At 41.7% G+C, this 22119-nt stretch overlaps 1 protein-coding gene across 8 annotated transcripts in view; it reads right to left on the reverse strand.

Annotated features, from left to right (window-relative positions):
• The window catches only part of LOC122458000 (translation initiation factor IF-2-like), a 34813-nt gene that overhangs the window by 11358 nt on the left and 1336 nt on the right, over positions 1-22119 (reverse strand). Inside the window, exons 2-4 of one of the 8 annotated variants that reach the window (XM_043504790.1) lie at positions 10701-10768; positions 6473-6588; positions 3141-4184 (exon numbers count right to left, since the gene is read on the reverse strand). In XM_043504790.1, the coding sequence (XP_043360725.1) occupies positions 4140-4184; positions 6473-6588; positions 10701-10768 (229 nt within the window). In that variant the 3' untranslated portion in view covers positions 3141-4139. Of the gene's footprint in view, positions 1-3140; positions 4185-6472; positions 7192-10700; positions 10769-22119 lie in introns of those variants that run through there. The other 7 variants (XR_006277814.1, XR_006277815.1, XR_006277816.1 and 4 more) reach the window with 7 other exon arrangements.

Genomic DNA, 22119 nt, shown 5'->3' on the forward strand with positions numbered 1-22119 from the left:
TTGCAATTTCTGTCAGGAATCTTGTGTACTACTGGAAAAATCTTGCTTGCTTCTCATTTCTTTTGAGGAAAACCTTCCAGATTCTGGGTGCTATCAGAAAGTAAAGCATGTTGCACACTGGGTTTTGTATATCTTAAACATTTCTCTTTGGTGTGGCTCTTGATATTATCCTAGAATGCATGAAACATATCAATAATCTCTGATTAGATTTTTTTCTGAATGTTTTGGCACCTCCTTTTCAGTAGACATCCCTTAAATTTTGCATCTATAGCCTTGAAGAAACCTTGTCTTTGTCAGTGGGTAAAGACAGTTTCTGAACCACTGCTTAATCATTAAGGATAGCTATGTACACTTTGCATTCAGCAACAGTACCTAAGACTAAAACTGTGAAGTATTGTCTATTGGCTAAGTGACAATTCAGAGGGTATAACAGTTTACAAGTATTTGAAAGATGGAAGAGGAGGGAGAAGAATTATTTGGATATACAAGGGATGGAATTCAGAATGAAGAGATGGCATTAAAGAAAATTCAGGCTGAATATATGGAAAATCACCTACTAGAGAGATCCACTGAACCGTTGAATTCCCTTCAGAAGAAAGTGGAAGACTTGCTATTGTAATTATTTATACTACAGTAGTGCCTAGAGGCCCCAACAAGCTTTGAGACCCATTGTACTAGGCACTGTAAGTACACAAGGTGGTCCCTGTCTTGAAGAACTTATAATCAGAGTAGACAAGACAGCAGTGAGAGAAAGGATTACCATCGTTTTACAGATGGGATACTGAGGCAGAGACTGTGGTTTGCCCAAGGAGAGACAAAAAATCTGTGGCAGAGCCAGGAATTAAACACTGATCTCCTAACTCCCAGGCAAGCGCTTTAACCACATGAGCACCTGTCCTCTTTAAGGGACCATATTAAAGTCTGAACAACGCACTAGTGCATTGGCTGGGGAATGGACTGGATGACCAAACAGGTGTTGTTGCTCTGGCTTCTTGAATGTTATCACTAATGCGTCTTCTGAATTTTGAAATAACTGGGTTATTTCTGACTGAAATTTTACATTGTTGACTGCTAAAGGGTCATGCCAAAATTATTTCACCTTTGATAAATACCATCATTAGAAGAAAGCCACTGCTTTCTCAATGACTGGCACAGTTTTGATGCCTGACTATGAAAGCCTTTTGCTCATTATTGCCCCTCAGATTGCAAAAGACTTTCTTATAAAAGCTCAATGGCCATTTCTTTGCTCCTATCTATTTCTGAAAATTTGCTCTAGTTACTGTTGCATTAACAGTGAAGTTGAGGAATTGAGAAGGTGAGTCACTCAGGTTGAATGTATTTATGTATAGCCACACCTGTTGTCTTCGGTCCAAACTAAATTCTCCGCCTGTGTCTCTGACATCTCCTTGTGGATGTCTAGCCATCAGTTCAAACTCAAAATGGTTAAAACAGAACTTTTAATCCCCACCCCCCACTCTGAAAAAAAACCAACCTATCCCTACTACCTCCTTTCTCAATCACTCTGGACTAGGGCTGTTGATTAATTGCAGTTAACTCACGCAATTAATTCAAAAAATTAATCGTGATTAATCAGATTTAATCGCACAGTTAAACAATAGAATACCAACTAAAATTTATTAAATATTTGGATATTTTTCTGCATTTTCATATGTATTGTATTCTGTGTTGTAACTGAAACCAAAGTGTATATTATTTTATTACAAATATTTTCACTGTAAAAATGATAAACAAAAGAAATAGTATTTTCAATTTACCTCATACAAGTACTGTAGTGCAATCTCTTTGTTGTGAAAGTGAAAATTACAAATGTAAATTTTTTGTTACATAACTGCATTCAAAAACAAAACAATATAAAATTTTAGAGCCTACAAGTCTACTTAGTCCTATTTGATGTTCAGCCAATCGCTAAGACAAACAAGTTTGTTTACATTTACAGGAAATAATGCTGCCTTCTTCTTATTTACAGTGTCACCAGAAAGTGAGAACAGGCATTTGCATGGCACTTTTGTAGCTGGTATTGCAAGGTATTTACGTGCCAGATATGCTAACATGCATATGCCCCTTCATGCTTTGGCCACCATTCCAGAGGACATGCTTCCATACTGATGAGGCTCGTTAAAAAAAATGATGCATTAGTTAAACTTGTGACTGAACTCCTTGGGGGAGAATTGTATGTTCCCTGCTCCGTTTTACTTGAATTCTGCCATATATTTCACATTCATAGCAGTCTTGGATGATGACTCAGCACATTTGTCATTTTAAGAACACTCACTGTAGATTTGTCAAAACACAAAGAAGGTACCAATGTGAGATTTCTAAAGATAGCTACAGCACTCGACCCAAAGTTTAAGAATCTGAAGTGCCTTCCAAAATCTGAGAGGGATGAGGTGTGGAGCATGCTTTCAGAAGTTTTAAAAGAGCAACATTCCAATGTGGAAACTATTGAACCCAAACCAACAAAAAAGAAAATCAACCTTCTGCTGGTGGCATCTGACTCAGATAATGAAAATGAATATGCATCAGTCCCCACTGCTTTGGATGGTTATCGAGCAGAACTTGTCATCAGCATGTATGCATGTCCCCTGGAATAGTGGTTGAAGCATGAAGGGACATGTGAATCTTTAGCACATCTGGCATGTAAATATCTTGTGATGCCGGCTACAACAGTGACATGAGAATGCCTGTTCTCACTTTCAGGTGACCTTGTAAACAAGAAGCGGGCAGCATTATCTCCTGCAAATGTAAACAAACTTGTTTGTCTGAGCGATTGGCTGAAAAAGAAGTAGAACTGAGTAGACTTGCAGACTCTAAAATCTTACATTGTTTTATTTTTGAATGCAGGTTTTTTGTACATAATTCTACATTTATAAGTTCAACTTTCATGATAAAGAGGTTGCACTACAATACTTGTTTTAGGTGAATTGAAAAAATACTGTTTCCTTTGTTTTATAACAGTGCAAATACTTGTAATCATAAATATAAAGTGAGTACTGTACACTTTGTATTCTGTGTTGTAATTGAAATAAATATATTTGAAAATGTAGAAAACATTTACAAATATTTAAATAAATGGTATTCTACTACTATTTAACAGTGCGATTGTGATTGATTTAATTTAATCAATTGATTTAATTTAATTGCTTGACAGCCCTAGTGATTTTTAAATGCCCAGACCATAGCAGCCTCTTCTTCAGCAGTTAGGCATCTACCCTGCTATTTTGGATTGCGAATATTGTCAATAAAATGAGGTGGAATACGTGCTTGATCCATCCACTTCTTTACTGCCTGCAATTTAACTTTGTTGTGGGACATTTCTTTCTTCAATGTCTCTTGAAATTTTTTCCAAATTTCAGCAGCATCAGCAATACAGCAGCAATCTTTCTGCAGTTTGTCCAAGGCTATGGAAACTGGTTTCAGTATATTCAACATGTCTTCTACATTTCTCTTTAGTCCCATGTTGATTACTTTGGCTGTGATAGTTCCATCTATTTTGTCATGATTTTTTTTCACAAATTGTCATCAGAATAGTCCAGATCTTTATAAATAGCTCATAACAGTCAACTACTAAATTCCGTTGTACATTCTGGGGAGAATTAGTTTGGATCCTCCTGCTCTTTTTAGCAAACCTGAAGCAAAGTGGTTATTACAGAAGTATTTTTGCAATTTCAACTACATCCTTTATTCCTGGAGTTGTACTTAAGATTTCTTCTCTTCTTGGCTGCATTTGCATCATCTGTGCCAAAGCTATGCACTTGACACTTGAATTTTTGTTCACAGTTTGTTATAGCTTTTACTTTAAATAACAAAATAAAAATCCAATTTAAATACAAATATCTGATTTTACATATACATAATATATAAAATTTTTAAATCAATTTGTATCCACCCTGCCAAAATTCCTGGGTGAATGTTTACTATCGCACTAAACAATGCAAAAGTGTCCCAAAAGGCATTATGCCACATGGAAACGTGTGGCACTCTGGGTTACCTGCCCATAGTGCACTGCACTTTACACTGATGCAAGCACTCCTGGTGAGTATGTGCTTTGCCGATGCATGCAGCCAGCTCTTTATAAGCAATATATAAACTTCGATTGTTGTACACTGATGTAACTTGCATCAACCATAGTTTGCAGGGTAGACATGGTCTGAGTCTGTAATCCACTGGAAAAAACAGAGCAAAGTGTGTTTCCTAAGTACCAGTTACTCATCATAGTGCGTTATTGTAATGTGCAGTGATTTATTAAAAGCAATTACAAAGAAAAAAAGTAGTATGTTTAAAGAAACATAGTGGAAGTACATCCCAGAAAGGAAGCAATGGTGTTGATATTAATAAATAACAAAAAGAAGAAAAGTTTCCTACAGAAATGACTCTACATCTCTTATATATAGACGTTCACGGAACCTGGGAGGGTTCCAGTGTGTCCCTTCTGAAGAAGTCCTATGAGCGCATGAAGCCATCAGAACTGCAACAGAATTTAGGCTGGGCTTTTTCAAAGAGCCCAAAGGAGTTAGATAGATAACACATATTGATTTCAGTGAGAGTTGGGCACTGACTCCCTTAGTTTTCCTTTGAAAATCTCCCCCAAATAATCACATGATGTTGAGCAGAAGCCAGCCAAATAATTCCAGAGGAAAAATAATCTGCTATATAAAGAAATAAACCAAGTTTTTACATAATCCATTTCTGTTTCAGGAATGTCAAGTGTTATTTCACTATACTGCATGTTGTATCATAGCATACCTATCCCAGCTATTTTGTGAATATTTAGACTATGTAGCAGAACAATTTTCCATATGAATGGATTTCTGGTATTTCTGATAGCTGGATCACGGGACTGAAAAGATGGGAAATACTGTCATAATCTGTATTATACAGTGGATTTTGTACCCCTTTGGTGAAAATACTGACCCCATTGAAGTCTGTGGCAAAACTCCTATAGACTTCAGTGGAATCAGGATTTTATCCCTTATTTGCAGTGCTAGTGGTGATGGTGTATAATTAGAATTTTATTCCATCTGTCCATTACACATTCACCTGGTTTGCTGGGCAGATGTGCATAGGCTTACATATAAATTCACTAAAACTATACCAGCTAGAATTAAGCAATGTGCAGCACGATAACCTTACAAGAGGGCATGATTTCCAGGTCACAGAGATTAGTTTTAAATATAGAGTCATGTTACTTAGTATTTGTATCATCATAGCACCTAGGATCTCTAGTCATGGACCTGGACCCCATTGCGCTAGGTGCTGTCAAAATACAGGATGAGAGAATCCTTGCCCCCAAAGAATTTACAATCTAAGTGCAAGACAAGATACAACAGATGGATACAGACAAATAGATGGGGGAGTACAAGGAAACAATAAGACAATATTGGTCAGCATGATAGGTAGTAATTTCAGCACACCAATAGCTTAACGGTTGTCAAGAGTTTTGTAGACATCATGGAAAAGGAGGGTTTTATGGAGGGATATGAAGGGGGATAATGCATTAGTTTTGTGGATGTTTATGGGGAGATCATCAAATGTGAGGGGCAGCATGGGAGAAAGCACAAAGGTGGTTGTTTGATAATTTAACAATTGGGAGATGGAGGCTGGTATCATGGGCTGACTGCAGGCGGGAGTCAACATCTCAATAGCAAATGAAAGACAATGGCTCAAGTAGGGATAGACCATGAAAGACCTTGGCATGAAGATAAATAGCTTGATACTAAAGAAAACGGGAGCCAGTGGAGGGATGCAAAGAGAGGGGCGATGTGCTCAAAGCAAGGGACTAGTAAAATGTTCTTTGCAGCTGCATGGATATGCGCAAGGCAAGATTGCATTTGCAAGGTGAGAGAAAAGGAATTTCTCAGTTATTGAGATGTGAGCTGGTGATTATGGATGAGAGTTTTAGCTGTGTGGCTGGTAGGAAACAATGTGTTTCCAGACATGTTAAGCAGAAAGAATAGGCAAGGTTAGACATGCCCTATGTGGGGACCTGGAGATTGGTGTGAATCACAGATGATACATGGGGTACAGGCCTGAGTGTTGCTGTGGTGGTTGTAGCAGGATGGTGATATTGTCCAGCCCACCCATCAATCATGCCAACCACATGTCAGGGCTGGATGTGAACCACTCAAGCAGTACCTGTTTACTGATGATGTTTTAAAGAAAGTCACACCTCTGTGTTAATTAGTTCACCTTTTTGTTGCTCTGTTTGGCATTCTTTATGAACCCTTACCTTTGACTGGGTAAACCCCAGGATAGTTCTGCACAGCAAAAAGAAAACATTGGGAAAACCTAGAAAGGCAGGCAAGGTCATATGACCTTGGGGTAGAAATCTGCCCGAAACACAAGACTCTATAATGGCTCAGCACAACATACTGGTTGCTGCCTGCCACAGTGGCAGTCTGTGCCTGCTCTTTGTATCATCAGAGAAGACAGAAAACACCTGCAAGACATCTACCTTTTCCTGAGATCTCCGCTGTGGCATGTCATCCTGTGGTTCCTGGGTCCCTGGTTTCCTGTTGGTCTTGGTTCGAGTTCCTGAGGCTCCGGATCCAGATTTGTTTGGCTCCATTCCTCCACAAGACTCAGTAAAGTAAATAACTTACTTGTGGTCTTTTATAACCTACGTATGCTTTTAGTTTGTGTCTGGGCTTAAAACCTATTTGGGTTTTAAACCACCAAGTGTTTATAATGAAGGTTGTGAGTTTGTCATGGAAGTCAAGATTTAGTCAGGGGTATATAGTACAAGTCATGGACAGGTTACGGGCCATGAATTTTTGTTTATCACCCATGACCTGTCCATGACTTTTACTAAAAATACGCGAGACTAAAATGTAGCCTTATTTATAATAAACCTTATTTGTTTTTGACCTTTAACAGCGATTAATGTGATTTTGGGGATTGCCATAGTTGATAGAAGCTAATTTAAGGGGGCGAACCTGTATGGGAGGGGTCAGGGTCCTAATAAGAATTCTCCTAATCATTGGTAACAACTGAACCGGGGGAAGTCACTGGCTAAGCACCTGGAACCAGAATTTGTTGAAGTGCTAAACCAGTTTTTGACAGTAGTAGCTGCTTCTGCAGGCACAGAGAGACTATTTTCGTCATTTGGACTAATTCATTTAATGTTGAAAAATCAGTTGGGAGTTGAAAAAGCAGGAGAAGTTGTCTTTTCTTCTAGTATATGAATAAAAACAAGAAGGGATTAAAAGAGATTTACTAGTTGTAAAAATTTGAAGGACAGCCTGAGTAACTGAAGAAACTCTTGTCTTATTTTCAAGACACTTAGGTGAGTAGGAACTTAAGTCACTTTGTTAGGCATATTTGAAAATTTTCCCAGGCTGACCTGAAATAATCAGTATAAATCACTGACTAGAATGAATCCCTCTGTTCCTTTAATAAATCATTTAGTTGTAAATGTGAAACATAAGAGAAGTTTATGTATCCAATATATTTAAGATTGTTTTATTTAATAACAATAAATTTTATCTGATACTTTTTGTTTGTTTAAATTCCGATTATCATTCTAATGCAGCTTGATGCAAACCATGAGCAAAAAGTGAATTATCTAGTAAACAAGAAACATATCATTCACCATTTTCTATCATGCTAAAAATGTACAATAGGATTGAAAATATAAAAAGCTATATAATTGCTTAAATAAATGCAATTTAGGAATAGCCTACCCTCCAAGGTAGCAAAAGATATATCAATTCTAGTGAAAAGGCTCTATTTAGTTGTAAATCCACATATTTTAAGGTTATATCAACCTATGAGAATGCACCTTTTTTTAGAAAATAAGTGAAGTACAAAAGTTGATTTAACTCATGAGTTAATCAAGGCTTTCTATTTGGTGATTTAAATCACTTTGATTTAAATTAATCCATACTGACTTCTGGGAAACAGGGATCAAGTTCCCAGCATGCAACTTTCTCTGTTCCATAATACCTTCCACATCCCATAATTTTCACACTATTTGGGGTCTTTGCCATCTCTGAGAGAAGCATGGAGCCCTAGAGTTCAGCACTAATTTCATTAATTTTTCAAATACAGGACACACAATTCCCCAGCATTTGTAAGCCTTCGGGCAATATTACAATGAGGAGAGTTTGTTGATGGACAAAATGAAAAAAATTCTAGATTATCTGTGGCATTCATGGAGCAGCTGCAGATGGCAGAGGGCCACTTCTGGGTCCGAGAAGCATTGACTGGTGGAATTGCAGATTTGGGACAATGAGAATTGGCTACAGAATTTTTGGATGTGAAAAGCCACATTTCTGGATCTATGTACTGAGTTCACTCCAGCCTACCAGTGCAAGGACTGAGAGCTGCATTGGCATTGGAGAAGTGAGTGGTGATCATGCTCTGGAAGCTTGTAACACTAGATTGCTACCAGTCAGGGGGAAATCATTTTGGACTTGGAGAATCTACAATGGGGGCCATTGTCTTGTAAGTGTGTAGGGCCGCTAATTATCTCCTCTAAGGAAGATTGTGACTCTTGGCAGTGTGCAAGAAATAGTGGATGTGTTTCCGAACAGTGTTGGGATATTAGATGGCGTACACATCCCTATTTTGGCACCAGCCCACCGTGCTACTGACTACATCAACAGAAAGGGGTATTTTCCCATGGTTATGCAAGCACTAGTGGATCACCAGAGTGTGCTTTGCTGAAAGTTATATGACGCACCTTTAAGAACACAGGACTCTGCAGAAAGTTGCATGCAGGAATATTCTTTCCTGATTGACAGATTTACCACTGGCAATGTGAAAATGCCAATCATGATTCTGAAGCCTTGCTCCCCTGGCTCATGAAGCCACACACTGGCCACCTGGACAGCCCCAAAGAAAGATTTGACTAATGGCTCAGTAAGTGCAGAATGACAGTGGAATGTGCTTTTAGTAGACTGATGGATCACTAGCATTGTTTACTCACTAGATTAGATCTCAGTGAGTAAAACATCCCCATGGTTATAGCTGTATGTTGTGTACTGCATAATATACGGGAAGCAAAGGGGGAAGAGTTGCTGCCAGGGTAGAGAGGAGTGGTGGAGCAGCTGCCTGCTGAATTTGAGAAGCCAGAGTGCAGGATTATTAGAAGATCCCTGCGTGGAGCTATGTGTTTGAGGGAGGTTTTTTCACAGTCAGCCACCATAGTGTACTCTTGTGCTGTCTTGAGATACTGTCTGTCTTGTGTATTTTAAATTATGTATATTTTGCTTTGTGCCTGCTGGTATCTATTCTGTTGTGCCTGCTCAGATTATAAATATTGCTGGGCCGGGGGCTTTGTCTGCCGCTATGAATGGTGTGGTGCTTGCTGTATAAATATAGCTGGGTGTTTTCCTGATGCTACAAATTCTGTGGTGCCTTTTAAACCTCCTCCATATAAGAGGGAGTAGAAAAATAAAACAATTAAGAAGAAAAGAGCCATCTTAATGAGCAACAGTATTGCATAATTAATAATTTAGCAATACTTGTTTCTGAACTGTGTTTTTTTCCCTATCTTCTCTCTTACATTCCTTTCTCTCTGTCGACTCTGTATAGTCTCTCTGCCTCCCTTGCTGTCTGAATGATTTTTATTTTTCTCTTCTTTCTATTTCCACCAGCCCCTCCCCACATGGTGCCTCCTTCTGCATGAACATTTTGATCAGTAGTACTATTATTTTACTATTTTTTTCTTCACATAATTCTAAGCAAGATTCACTGATTAAGTAGATATTCTTTTTTCTGGTTTACAAAATTTTTAAAGGCTGAGCCAGCATGCAACCCAGCTAGAACTAGAGGACAACCAAGAAAATAAATGGGGCAAGACCCATGGCTTGGGAACCACTTATTTAATAACAGCATAGGCTTCATTCCACTTTCAAACCACTAAAATCCCAGTATGAACCTTAACTGAGTCACTCCTGATTTAAACCAGTGCATCATGTGTACAGAATTAGGATACCAGAGAGCTGGTTGTTGTAATTTACAGTATTATTTATTTAAGCAATTTACTTTTTTCTGTTTGCCAAAATTTTCCAGAATTGTCATGTTGTTTAAGAACCCTTAGAATCCAAGATATAATTTGACTTTCTAGGTCTCTTGTTATAGAAGTGAAATGTGTAAAGCCAGGTCAAACTTTATTGTACTTTCCTAGAATCATAAGAATGTATTTAATTATAAAACCCAAGACCCAGATTTTTAAAGGTATTTAGGTGTTGCCCATTGACTTTCAAAGACACTTAGAGTCCTAAGTGCCTAAATCAATTTTGAAGATGGGACTTGGATGACTAAGTCACTTGGGCCCAGATCGTCACTTCCTTTGAAATCACTGGAGTTAGACGCCTAAATACCTTTGAGGATCTGGATCTTAGACTTTTCTGTTTGAATGGACCAAAGCCTAAATACTGTTCAAAATCTGTACCTAAGTCCCTAAATGATGGGAGGGCATGGGAGAGATCTTGTGTTTGCTCTAACAAATTGGAACATACTCAGATATACCAGGGGGATTGGTATCAGAACCTAGATAATTAATAAATTAAAGGCCCAGCTTTGTCAGAGTAGTGAATTCCGTTTTTAGACAAGTTTAATCTAAACAGATGACACATTTAGAAAATACATTCTATTTAAATTCTCTCTCGCATTACAAGACACAATATTTGTAAATGCTTATAAATTCTTATGTCCCCAACCTCTGTAAGTTTTACCTTCAATTCCCCCCAAAATACCTTCTGAGATCCTGCCTTTTCCAAATCCTTCTCTTCCAAAACAGGCCCTGAAAAATATAGCAGATTTCTATGAACCAGAAGCAAATACTAAAGACTTGGAAAGCCAGAGGCATATCACTGGTGAAAAGCCAAGCCCGTGTCTACAGCTGAAGGGAAGTGTAAAGGGATGGGATTTCTATCAGGGCACGCACCACAATTTTGTCATATATGCTTCCAATCCCAGGTATGCCCACTTTTCTATTACTAACCAGTACTTATTTTAGTGTGGTCTTAAAGGTTGGCACACTTCACAGTGTATATTTTACAGTACTGTTGAAAGGCCTCTTATGAGAGAATGTTGAGTGCTCCTGTTCATCAGTGCTCAGAAGCATGCAAGATCAAGCATATGTGTGTGTATACAGGAAATACATATTGTATGGTTTAAAGGTTTTAATTAGCATGAGTTTGGGATGGCCACATTACTCATGAGTGACAAAGCTACATGATGGATTTTTTTTAAAGTTTGCTTTTTAAAAAGCAATGGAATCTCACACACAAAAATAGTAAGAACATTCAGGTTACAAAAACAATCACTCAAAAGTTAGGAAATGACATATTAAGGTTGCCTGTGCGATCTTAATTTGGCTCCCTCGCATGTATTATCATATAGTTTTTAATTACATGATCACAGACTATTTTTCCACAGCCCCCAGACTCATTCAGTGCAAAGAATAAACGGTGTTCACTCAGTGAGCAGCTATTCAATATTTTGTTTTCTCAGCATTGTTCAGTGAGTGGCTCTTTGCCATATTTACTGCATAATATTCAAACCCTGCTCTGAAGACAGAATTATTAATTTCCTCACAGGCTTCTCTATGGTGCTTATCAATATAGTATCTGAGTACTTCATAAATATTAATGAATTTATTTTCCACACCCTGATGAGATGAGGAGGTAGTATTATCCCCATTTTACAGATAGGGAACTAAGGCACAGAGAGATTAATCAAAAATATCCACTAATTTTGGATGCCCAAGAGTTGGTTTTCACATTATATAGTACTTTATATGTTCAAACCACAGCTCCCATTGACTTCAGTTACAGCTGTGAATGCTCAGCACTTCTACGAAGCCGATCCCACGGTCTAAAGTCAGGCACCAGAAAATGAGGAATACACAACATGTGAAAATTTGGTGACTTGACTAGCATCACATCAGAATTCTGTGGCACAGGCAAGAATAGAATCCAATTCTCTAGGGCGGCATTGAACTACTTTAACCATAGACCATCCCTTCTCTTTCTGCAGTCCCCTACTTCATTCACTACACACTTAATTTCTGCAACAAATGGAGCAGTGGTCCCACAGACAGTAGTCTCCTTAACTTACGCACCCCTGATTCATCCCCAAAGCAGGTCCAGTCTGTGCACTGAAAGAGACAGGCAACCTTAATTCTGGCATTTCCTAGCTTTCAAGTGCTTGACTTTACAACCTTTATAATGTCTTTTAATGTATGTAGTATTGTGTGTGTGTGTGTGTGTAATATAATGAGAGAAATTGAGAAGCTTGCAGCATTCTGAATGCATACACAACCTTCAAACTTCAGAGTGGAATATACTTTACATGTATTGCATAACCTTCCCCCCCCACCTCTAAAAATACAAACCCAAAACACTGTTATGGAAAATTTTAGCCCACACAGTTAAAGTCTGGCTAAATTACAAGGAACAAAAAGATTTATAATGGGAAGTATCAAATAGCCTTCATGGTACGTGGTGCTACCAGCCCCACCTATAATTAAATTTAAAATGCTTTTAATTGTATCATATAAAAATCCTCCTAGGAAGGCAATGATTGTATATTTCATGCATATATATAAATGCCAAATGGAAAAGAGTTGTTCTGGAAAGTCCTATATATTACAAGCCACAATTAGGAAAACACTTCTTACAGTTTAGATGCCATCTTCAGGTCTTATTCTGGGGCAAACTCTAGCCAGAGGGAACTTTATATTTTGGCTCCCAGTGCTGAGATGAAGGCTTCCTTACCTTGTGCCCAACTGCCTTCTGGAATCTGGAAAGTTACGGTGTTCCACCCACACCCTCATTCTCCAGCCAGCCACTCTTACTCCTAGGGCTCTTTGGGATGGTGGTGACAAGCTGTTACACTAGCTCCGTGTCACAGGCACTCCTGTGCCACAGCAGTTCCACGGGGGCTGGATCAGCCACCTTTATGGCCCCTTTACTCTGGTGGAGCTGGTGTGAGAGGGCAGCAGCAAAACAATGAATAACTCAGTCTTTATACCTAGAAGCTACTACACTTCATTCTGTAAGACAGTACTTGACATTGGATCCTTGATAAAGATCAAAAAGAAAAGGAGTACTTGTGGCACCTTAGAGACTAACAAATTTATTAGAGCATAAGCTTTCGTGAGCTCCAGCTCACTTCATCGGATGCATTTCCACCAAATGCATCCAATGAAGTGAGCTGTAGCTCACTTCAGCTTATGCTCTTATAAATTTGTTAGTCTCTAAGGTGCCACAAGTACTCCTTTTCTTTTTGCGAATACAGACTAACACGGCTGCTACTCTGAAACCTGATAAAGATCAGTAAGTGTAATTATTGTTAAATGTTGTGTTCATCTCTCTAAACTAAAACCAAATCCTGTTAATCTTACCCTTGCAAGTAGTGCTCCTGAATTTCAGAATTAACTTGAAACAAATTCTCCTATAACATGCCTAACTGGCCTGTTGGGCACAAGCATCAACATCACTCCTATGCTTGCTTAGGAAAAGATAGCTTTAATCTCTGCTGAGGGCTTTAATTTCTACTTTTTCTGGCCATCCTTGTTCACCTGGGGTAGAGTTGGCTTTCTGTGGGCTCTTAGAGCGGAGGTGATTGTGGTCACATTGCAGCACTACAATCCCCTCAATCCCTCACAATGTACTTTATACTGAAGGGCACCTCTTCTGGAGCAGATCCTGGGTGAACTGGCCTCCTACCTGTGATTTGCTCCGATAGTGAGTGTTGAGATAATTATAAAGTGAGCTGAATGCCTCAGAGCAAGAAGCAAAAATGTAGTTAAATGACTAATTGTAAACTTACCCTCTGAAAAATGTGTTTTTACCTCAAATCCTATGCATCACCTCTGTGACCCACCACCAGGTTATAAAATTTAGACCTTGTTCCTGCAAGGAGCTCCACCTGGACAGAATGGTCCACAGTGATGGAGCTCCTTGCACGATCAAGGTTTTAGTAACATCAGCTATTGTGAAATCCTGCTGGAACATGGAGCCAGTCTTCATCAATGGCTTTTTAAAAGGTAAGTTTTTGGGAAGAAATCTGTTTATACCCTAAATAAATACCACTATTACTTCCACTGGAAAGAGTGATTTTTTTAAAAAGTCCCTTTTGAAAATCATGCGTGACAGGGTTGGCTCGGATGGCTACAGGAGAGTAATCGTATTGGGATCCAGGAAGTGGGCGGGCAAAGCAATGCCCGTCCACTGCTAAAGGATTCCCCCCCCCCAGCCTAAGAGGGGGGTCCACAGGACCTGGAAAGCCAAATAAAGCCATAAACATAGACATAAAGCCAAACGGGGGACAACCAATGAACAACAGGGACAGGAGTGAGGTCAAAGGGTCAACGAAGGGAACCGGACGGGGACACCGAGCAGAGAACCCTAGACAGCGCCCACTGCTCCTCGAAGGTGTCAAGGGAGTCAGTGGACGCCGCCCAGAGGAACTTTGCCCGGAGGCATGAACGGACGGAGGATCGGAAATAGGCCCTACAGTCACAGGAGACACCATCGGCCAACCTCCTCACTCTGGTTTTATAGATGGCCACTTTAGCCAGGGCCAGGAGGAGGTTGACCAGGAAGTCCCGTGACGTGGTGGGGCCACGGACAGGGAGTGCACAGATAAGAAGGTGAGGGGAAAAGTGCAACCAAAATCTTAACAAAATATTCGTGAGCAGCCGGAATAGGGGCAGCAGCCTGGCGCACTCTAGGTAGACGTGCGCCAGAGCTTTCCTCACGCCGCAAAAGGGGCCGGTATCCGGGACTGGGGTGAACCGCACCAAGTACACGCCCGTGCTCACGGCCCCGTGAAGGAGCCACCAACTGATATCCCTGGCGGGTCTCGGGACCAAGGTGGAATAGATGCTGGCCCAGCGGGGCTCCTCACCCTCTAGGGGTGGCAGGAGGTCCCGCCACTTTGTGTCAGGGCGGGATGCGAGGGTGAGGACATGAAGGGTGTGGATCACGAGCATGTAGAGATGTTTCCTTGGCACAGTCTGGAAATGGACAGGCTGCAGCTCGTGTTGCCAGCTCACGGTGAAGGGGCGGGGGGGGCTGGTTGGGTCCACGGAGCAGGGGCCCGATGAAAAGGTCTGGAGGGTCTGGCGTGGAGGGTGGGTGGGGCACGCCCTCCCTTAGGACCTGGTCAAGGTAAACCCGAGCAGCAGGCGGCAAAGCGGCCCTCACCTCCTGAAGTACATGCCGGGGAATACAAGGTCTGGAGAGCCCCATGCGCTGAGCGAGCGTCAGGGGATCCAGCCAGTCTCCCCGGTAGCTACAGGAGAGTAATCCTATTGGGATCCGGGAAGTGGGCGGGCGAAGCCCGTCCACTGCTAAAGGACCCCCCCCCCCAGCCTAAAAGGGGGATCCACAGGACCTAGATGCCAAAAAATTCCGGGGGACAACTAATGAAATAACAGGGACAGGAGTGTGGTCGGGGGTCAAACGAAGGGAACCGAACGGGGACACCGAGCAGAGACCCCAGACAGCGCCCACTGCTCCTCGAAGGCATCAAGGGAGTCAGTGGACGCCGCCCAGAGGAACTCTGCCTGGATACGTGAATGGACCGAGGATTGGAAATATGCCCCACAGTCATAGGAGACTCCATCGGCCAACTTCCTCACTCTGGTTTTATAGACGGCCATTTTAGCTAGGGTCAGGAGGACGTTGACCAGGAGATCCCGTGACTTTGTGGGGCCACGGGTAAGGAGTGCATAAATAAGAAGGTGAGGGGAAAAGTGCAACCAAAAGCATAATAAAATATTGGTGAGGAGCTGGAATAGGGGCTGCAGCCTGGCACACTCCAGGTATGTGTGTGCCAGGGTTTCCCTCATGCTGCAAAAGGGGCAGGTGTCTGGGATTGAGGTGAACTGTGCCAAGAACACGCCCGTGCTCACGGCTCCGCCAATTGACATCCCCGGCGGGCCTCAGGACTAAGGTGGAATATAGGCTGGCCCACCGGGGCTCCTCACCCTCCAAAGGTGGCAGGAGGTCCCGCCATTTTGTATAGGGGTGGGACACGAGGGTGCGGGCGTGAAGGGTGTGGAGCACGAGCGTGTAGAGATGTTTTCTTGGTGCAGTTTGAAAGCAGACCGGCTGTATCTCGTGCAGCCGGCTTACAGTGAAGGGGTCAGGGGGTCCAATTAAAAGGTCTGGCGTGCCTGGGGTAGAGGGTGGGCGGGGCGTGCCCTCGTGCAGGACCCAGTCGAGATAAACCCAAGCAACGGGCGGCAAAGCGGTCTTCACCTCCTGAAGTATGCGCCGGGGAGTACAAGGTCTGGAGAGCCCCATGCGCTGAGTGAGCATCAGGGGATCCAGCCAGTCTCCCCAGTAGCTACAGGAGAGTAATAGAAGGCAGATATATTAGCCCCAGGTGAAGTAGGTCACTTTTCCCTGGGTAAGGTAACAGGGAAGGTTCCAGAACAATCAGGAACCTTCTGGAGACAATTAAGACAGACAGGCTGATTAGAACATCTGCAGCCAACCAAGAAGCTGCTAAAATCAATTAAGGCAGGCTAATCAGAGCACCTGGGTTTAAAAAGGAGCTCACTTCAGTTTTGTGGTGTGTGTAAGGAGCTGGGAGGAAGAGGCACTAGGAGCTGAGAGTGAGAACGTGGACTGTTGGAGGACTGAGGAGTACAAGCATTATCAGACACTAGGAGGAAGGTCCTACGGTGAGGATAAAGAAGGTGTTGGGAGGAGACCATGGGGAAGTAGCTCAGGGAGTTGTATCTGTCACACAGCTGTTCCAGGAGGCACTCTAGATAGCTGCATTCCACAGGGCCCTGGGCTGGAACCTGAAGTAGAGGGTGGGACCGGGTTCCTCCCAACTCCTGGTCAGACACAGGAGGAGTTGACCTATACTGTAGGTTCATGAGAATGGCTAAACTGAGGGCTGCTGTGAAGCTCCAAGGTGAGCAAATCCGCCAATAAGCGCAAGACCCACCAAGGTAGAGGAGGAACTTTGTCATACATGCCATATCTTATTATAAAAACCCATTGCATGCTGTATGGATGTGTCCTTATGTCTAGGGTGCCCCGTTGTGCCTGGATGCAGTATTTCAGGGGACTTTAGCTCTCACACTCCTCTGATGCCCACTGCCCTGGCCCTACAATGACCAGTCCCAGCTAGCATCTTCTTCTGACTTCTTTTCTGGGTCTTAAGAACATAAGAATGGCCATATTGGGTGAAATTAATGGTCCATGTAGCCCAGTATCCTTCTGAGAGTGGCCAGTGCCAAATACTTCAGAGGAAATTAATAGAACAGGGCAATTATTGAGCGATCCGTTCCCTGTTGTCCAGTCCCAGTGTCTGGCAATCAGATTTTAGGGACATCCAGCGCATGGGATTGTGTCCCTGACCATCTTGGCTAACGGCCATTGATGGACCTATCCTCTATGAACTTATCTCATTCTTGTTTGAACCCAGTTCTAGCCTTCACAACATCCCCTGGCAACAAATTCCAGAGTTTGACTGCATTGTGTGAAGAAGTATTTCCTTTTGTTTGTTTAAAATCTGCTGCCTATTAATTTAATTGGGTGGGTCCTGCTTCTTGTGTTATGAGAAGGAGTAAATAACACTTCTTTATTCATTTTCTTCACACCATTCATGATTTTATATAGCTCTATTATATCCACCCTTAATTGTCTCTTCTACGATTAATAGTCCATCTTTTTAATCTCTCCTTGTGTGAAAGCTATTCTATACCCCAATTGTTTTTGTTGCCCTTCTCTGTATTTTTTCCAATTCTATTTTCTTTTTTTGAGGTGGGGCAACCAGAACTGCAAGCAGTATTCAATGTGTGGGTGAAACATGGATTTATATGGTGGTATTATGATATGTTCTGTTTTCTTCTCTCCCTTTCCTAACAATTCATAAGATTGTTAGCTTTTTTGGACTACTGTTCCACATTGAGCAGATGTTTTTGGAGAACTATCCACAATGACTCAAAGAACTCTTTATTGAGTGGTAACAGCTAATTTAGACCCCATCATTTTGTATGTATATGTGAGATTATGTTTTCTAGTGTGCTTAATTTTGAATTTACCAACAATGAATTTCATTTGTGATTTTTTTGTTGTTGTTGCCCAGTCACCCAGTTTTGTGACATCCCTTTGTAATTCTTCGTAGTCCGCTTTGGCCTTAACTATCTTGAGTAATTTTGTATCACTTGCAAACTTTATCAACCTCACTGTTTACCTAATTTTCCACATTATTTATTAACATTGGTCCCACTACAGATTCTCGGGGGACTTTCTGTTTACCACTTTTCATTGTGGAAAACTGACCATTTATTCCTACCCTTTGTTTCCTGTCTTTTTTTTTTTTTTTTTTAAACCAGTTACTGATCTATGAGAGGACCTTCCCTCTTATTCCATAACTGCTTAATTTGCTTAAAAGCCCTTGGTGTGGGACCTTGTCAAAGGATTTCTGAAAGTCCAAATGCACCCTTGTCCATATACTTGTTGACTCCCTCAAATAATTCTAATAGATTTGTGAGGTATGATTTCCCTTTACAAAAGCTCTATTGACAACGCTTTCCTGACATATTGTGCTCATCTATGTGTGTCTACTATAGTTTCAACCAATTTGCTTAGTACTTGAAATTTGGCATAGCAGTGTACAATTGCCAGGATTGCCTCTGGAGGTGTGTTTTTTATTTATTTTTTTTTTTTAAATTGGCATCACATTGGCTATTCGTCAGTCATCTGGTATAGAGGCTGATTTAAGTGATAGGTTATATACCACACGTAGTAGTTCTGCAATTTCATATTTGAGTTCCTTCAGAACTTGGGTGAATACCATCTAGTCCTGGTGACATATTGCTGTTTAATTTACCAATTTGTTCCAACACTTCCTCTATTGACACCTCAAACTGGGACAATTCCTCAGATTTGTCACCTAAAAAGTCTGGCTCAGGTGTGGCAATCTCCCTCACATCCTCTGCAGTGAAGATTTATACAAAGATTTCATTTAGCTTTTCTGGAATGACCTTATCTTCCTTGAGTGCTCCTTTAGCACCTTGATTGTCCAGTGGCCACACTCGCTGTTTGGCAGGCTTCCTGCTTCTGATTTATTTATTTTGCTGTTGTGTCTCTTGCTAGTTGCTCTTCAAATTCTTTTTTTAGCCTGCCTAATTATACTTGACACTTAACTTGCCAGAGTTTTATTCTCCTTTCTGCTTTCCTCAGTAAGATTTGACTTCCAGTTTTAAAAGGATGCGCTTTTTTTTTTTTTTTTGCTGCCAAGCACCTCTTTTACACTATTGTTAAGCCACGGTGGCTTTTTAAAAATTTTTTTATTTGGGGAATACATTTAGTTTGAGCCTCTGTTAGGGTTTTTTAAAATAGTTTCCAAGCAACATAAAGGCACTTCACCCTTGTGACCATTCTCTTCAATTTCTGTTTAACTAGCTTCCTTGTTTTTGTGTAGTTCCCCTTCTGGAAGTTAAATACTACTGTGGAGGGTTTCTTTGGTCTTTTCTCCCCTACAAGAATGTTAAATTTAGTTTCTTTATGGTCACCAGTATCAAGCAGGTCAGCTATGTTTACCTCTTGGGCCAGGTCCTGTGTTCCACTTAAGGCTAAATCAGGAATTGCCTCTCCCCTTGTGGGTTGCAGGACAAACTGCTCCAAGCAGTCATTTAATGGAGTTTAGCAATTTTCTCTGCATCCCATTCTGAGGTGACATGAACCCAATCAATATGGAGATCAACTTTTTGTTTTTGTAGCCTCTCCAATCTCCCTGAGCATTTCACAATCACCATCACCATCCTGAGCAGGTGGTCAGCAGTATATTCCTACTGCTATATTTTTATTATTCAAGCATGGACTTTCTATACAGAGATTCCATGGTACTGTTTGATTCATTTCAGATTTTTACTATATTTGACTTTCTGTCACTCCCCCACCAGCACAACCTACTTTGTCATTCTTATATATTTTATACTCTAATATTACTGTGTCCCATAGATTATCATAATTCCACCAAGTTTCTGTGATGCCTATTATGTCAATATCCTCATTTAATACAGGCATTCAAGTTAATCAATCTTGGCATTTAGACTTCTATTATTTGTATATAAGCACTTACAAAATTTGTCAACATTTAGTTGTCTGCTTTAATGAGATATAATTGAATGGGACTCTTTTCTTTCTTTCTTTTTTTTTTTTTAAATTTGTTTCCTTCCAGTTCCTGTCTGAATGGATCTACTCCATCTTCTCCTTTTTTACTAGGATAGAGTATCCCTTTTAATAAATCCTCACTTAAACAGTGGTCTCCAAAGTGGGGTGCACAAGACTATCGATTGGGGGGGCGCAGCAGGAGGAGCGCCGCCAGAACAGAGGCGGCCCTGAGTCCTCCGGCCCGTGGAGGAGCAGGGGCAGCCGCGCAGCCAGCGGCCGGAAAGAAGCGGCACTTTTCCCTTCAAAGCTCCGCTTCTCTCCGGCCGCTGGCTGCGCGGCTGGCCCTGCTCCTCCTGAGTCCCCCGGGCCGTGTTCGCAGGGCCGCATTCCAAACGGGGCCTTAGAGCTGCAGGCCGGGGCCCCCTTAGCCCAGGGCCCTAAAGCCCCTGCATTCCGGGTGGCCCTGCCTGCTGGGGGGCGGGGCAGCTCCCAGAATCGTGGCCATGGGGGTGGGGCTGCGCTGTGCAGAACCACCTGCACACCCCCTGCACCAAACAGGAGCTGCCCCAGGTAAGTGCTCTGCACCTCCTGCCTGCCCAGCCCTGAGCCTCCTCGTGCACCCCCACCCTGAGCGCCCTCCCAGACCCTGCACCCCACCCTGAGCGCCCGCTGTATCACAAAGTGTTAAAACCAAGATTTTCAAAAATAATAAAGCTTATTCAATCACATTGCTTTCACTAGAATTATTGGTTTTAGAGTAGCAGCCGTGTTAGTCTGTATTCGCCAAAAAAAGGCGTACTTGTGGCACCTTATGCTCAAAAATTTGAGCATAAGTTTTTTTGAGCTCATTAAGGTGCCACAAGTACTCCTTTTCTTTTTACTAAAATTTATTTAAGTGAGAGCAAAAGCTTTTTTGTACCATTAATAAATAAAATAAAATTATTTAAAAATATTATTCATCTTTATCTCATCGTTTTTAATTTCTATATTTTGTGTATGCTTTATAATTTACATAATATATGTTATACATATATTGGGGGTGCATGCTCAAAAATTTTTTACTGATAGGGGTGCATGATCAAAAAAGTTTGGAGACCACTGACCTAAAAGATGTCTGTGTCTGAACTGTGTGCTCCTCTGCACCTGTCGGCTTTCCCAGCCATTAGTTTAAGCACTCCTCTACAACCTTTTTAATTTTACACGCCAGCAATCTGGTTCCATTTTGGTTTAGGTGGAGCCCATCTCTTCTTTCCCAAAAGGTCCTCTAGTTCCTAGTAAACCTTAATCTCTCCTTCTAACACCATTATCTCATCCAGTGAGACCCTGCAGAGCCAGTTAGACAGGCAAAACCACATGTGGAATTGAAAGCATTTCAGAGAATGCTATCATGGAGGTCCTGGACTTTAATCTCTTACCTAGTAACCTACATTTGATCTCCAGGACCTCTCTTCTACCTTTCCCTATGTCACTGGTACCTACATGAACTACAACCACCACTCTTCTGTGGCTCAGCCCTCCAGCCCAGTCACGTAATAATTCACTCTCCCCTTCTGGGGTAACTAAAGGTCCAATTGAAGTTCAAAACATCCAAACTTCTGCTCATCTCAAACTCTCATGAAATCTTTTGCTTCTTGGCCCCTCTAGAGACCCTCTTGAACAGGGTTACCCCATTTCCCTTTGCTAGGGACTCTTGGCAGTTTACCTCCGAGGAGTTTCCTGCTACTTTTAGGCCCTAACTCTTTGCTCTTCCCCCTCTGCCCTGAGCTGAGCCTATCCTATCCCCTATGGTGATTCAGCTTGACTGCTTCAGACTCTTCCTGGAGGGGAACTCCCCTTGTTTCTTTCTCTCGGGTCCTCCTTTCTTCTGAGTTCCCAGCTCTATTTGACTAGTACTCGCCCTGCTTCACCACTGCTGGGGGCAGTCTTTCTACTTAAGCCCCATTATACCCAGTGGGGTCACTAATGAAGTAATGCCAGCTCATCGTAAAGCTAGGGATAG

Source organism: Dermochelys coriacea, chromosome 1 (assembly GCF_009764565.3).
Source record: "Dermochelys coriacea isolate rDerCor1 chromosome 1, rDerCor1.pri.v4, whole genome shotgun sequence".
In the NCBI taxonomy this organism is placed as follows: domain Eukaryota; kingdom Metazoa; phylum Chordata; order Testudines; family Dermochelyidae; genus Dermochelys; species Dermochelys coriacea.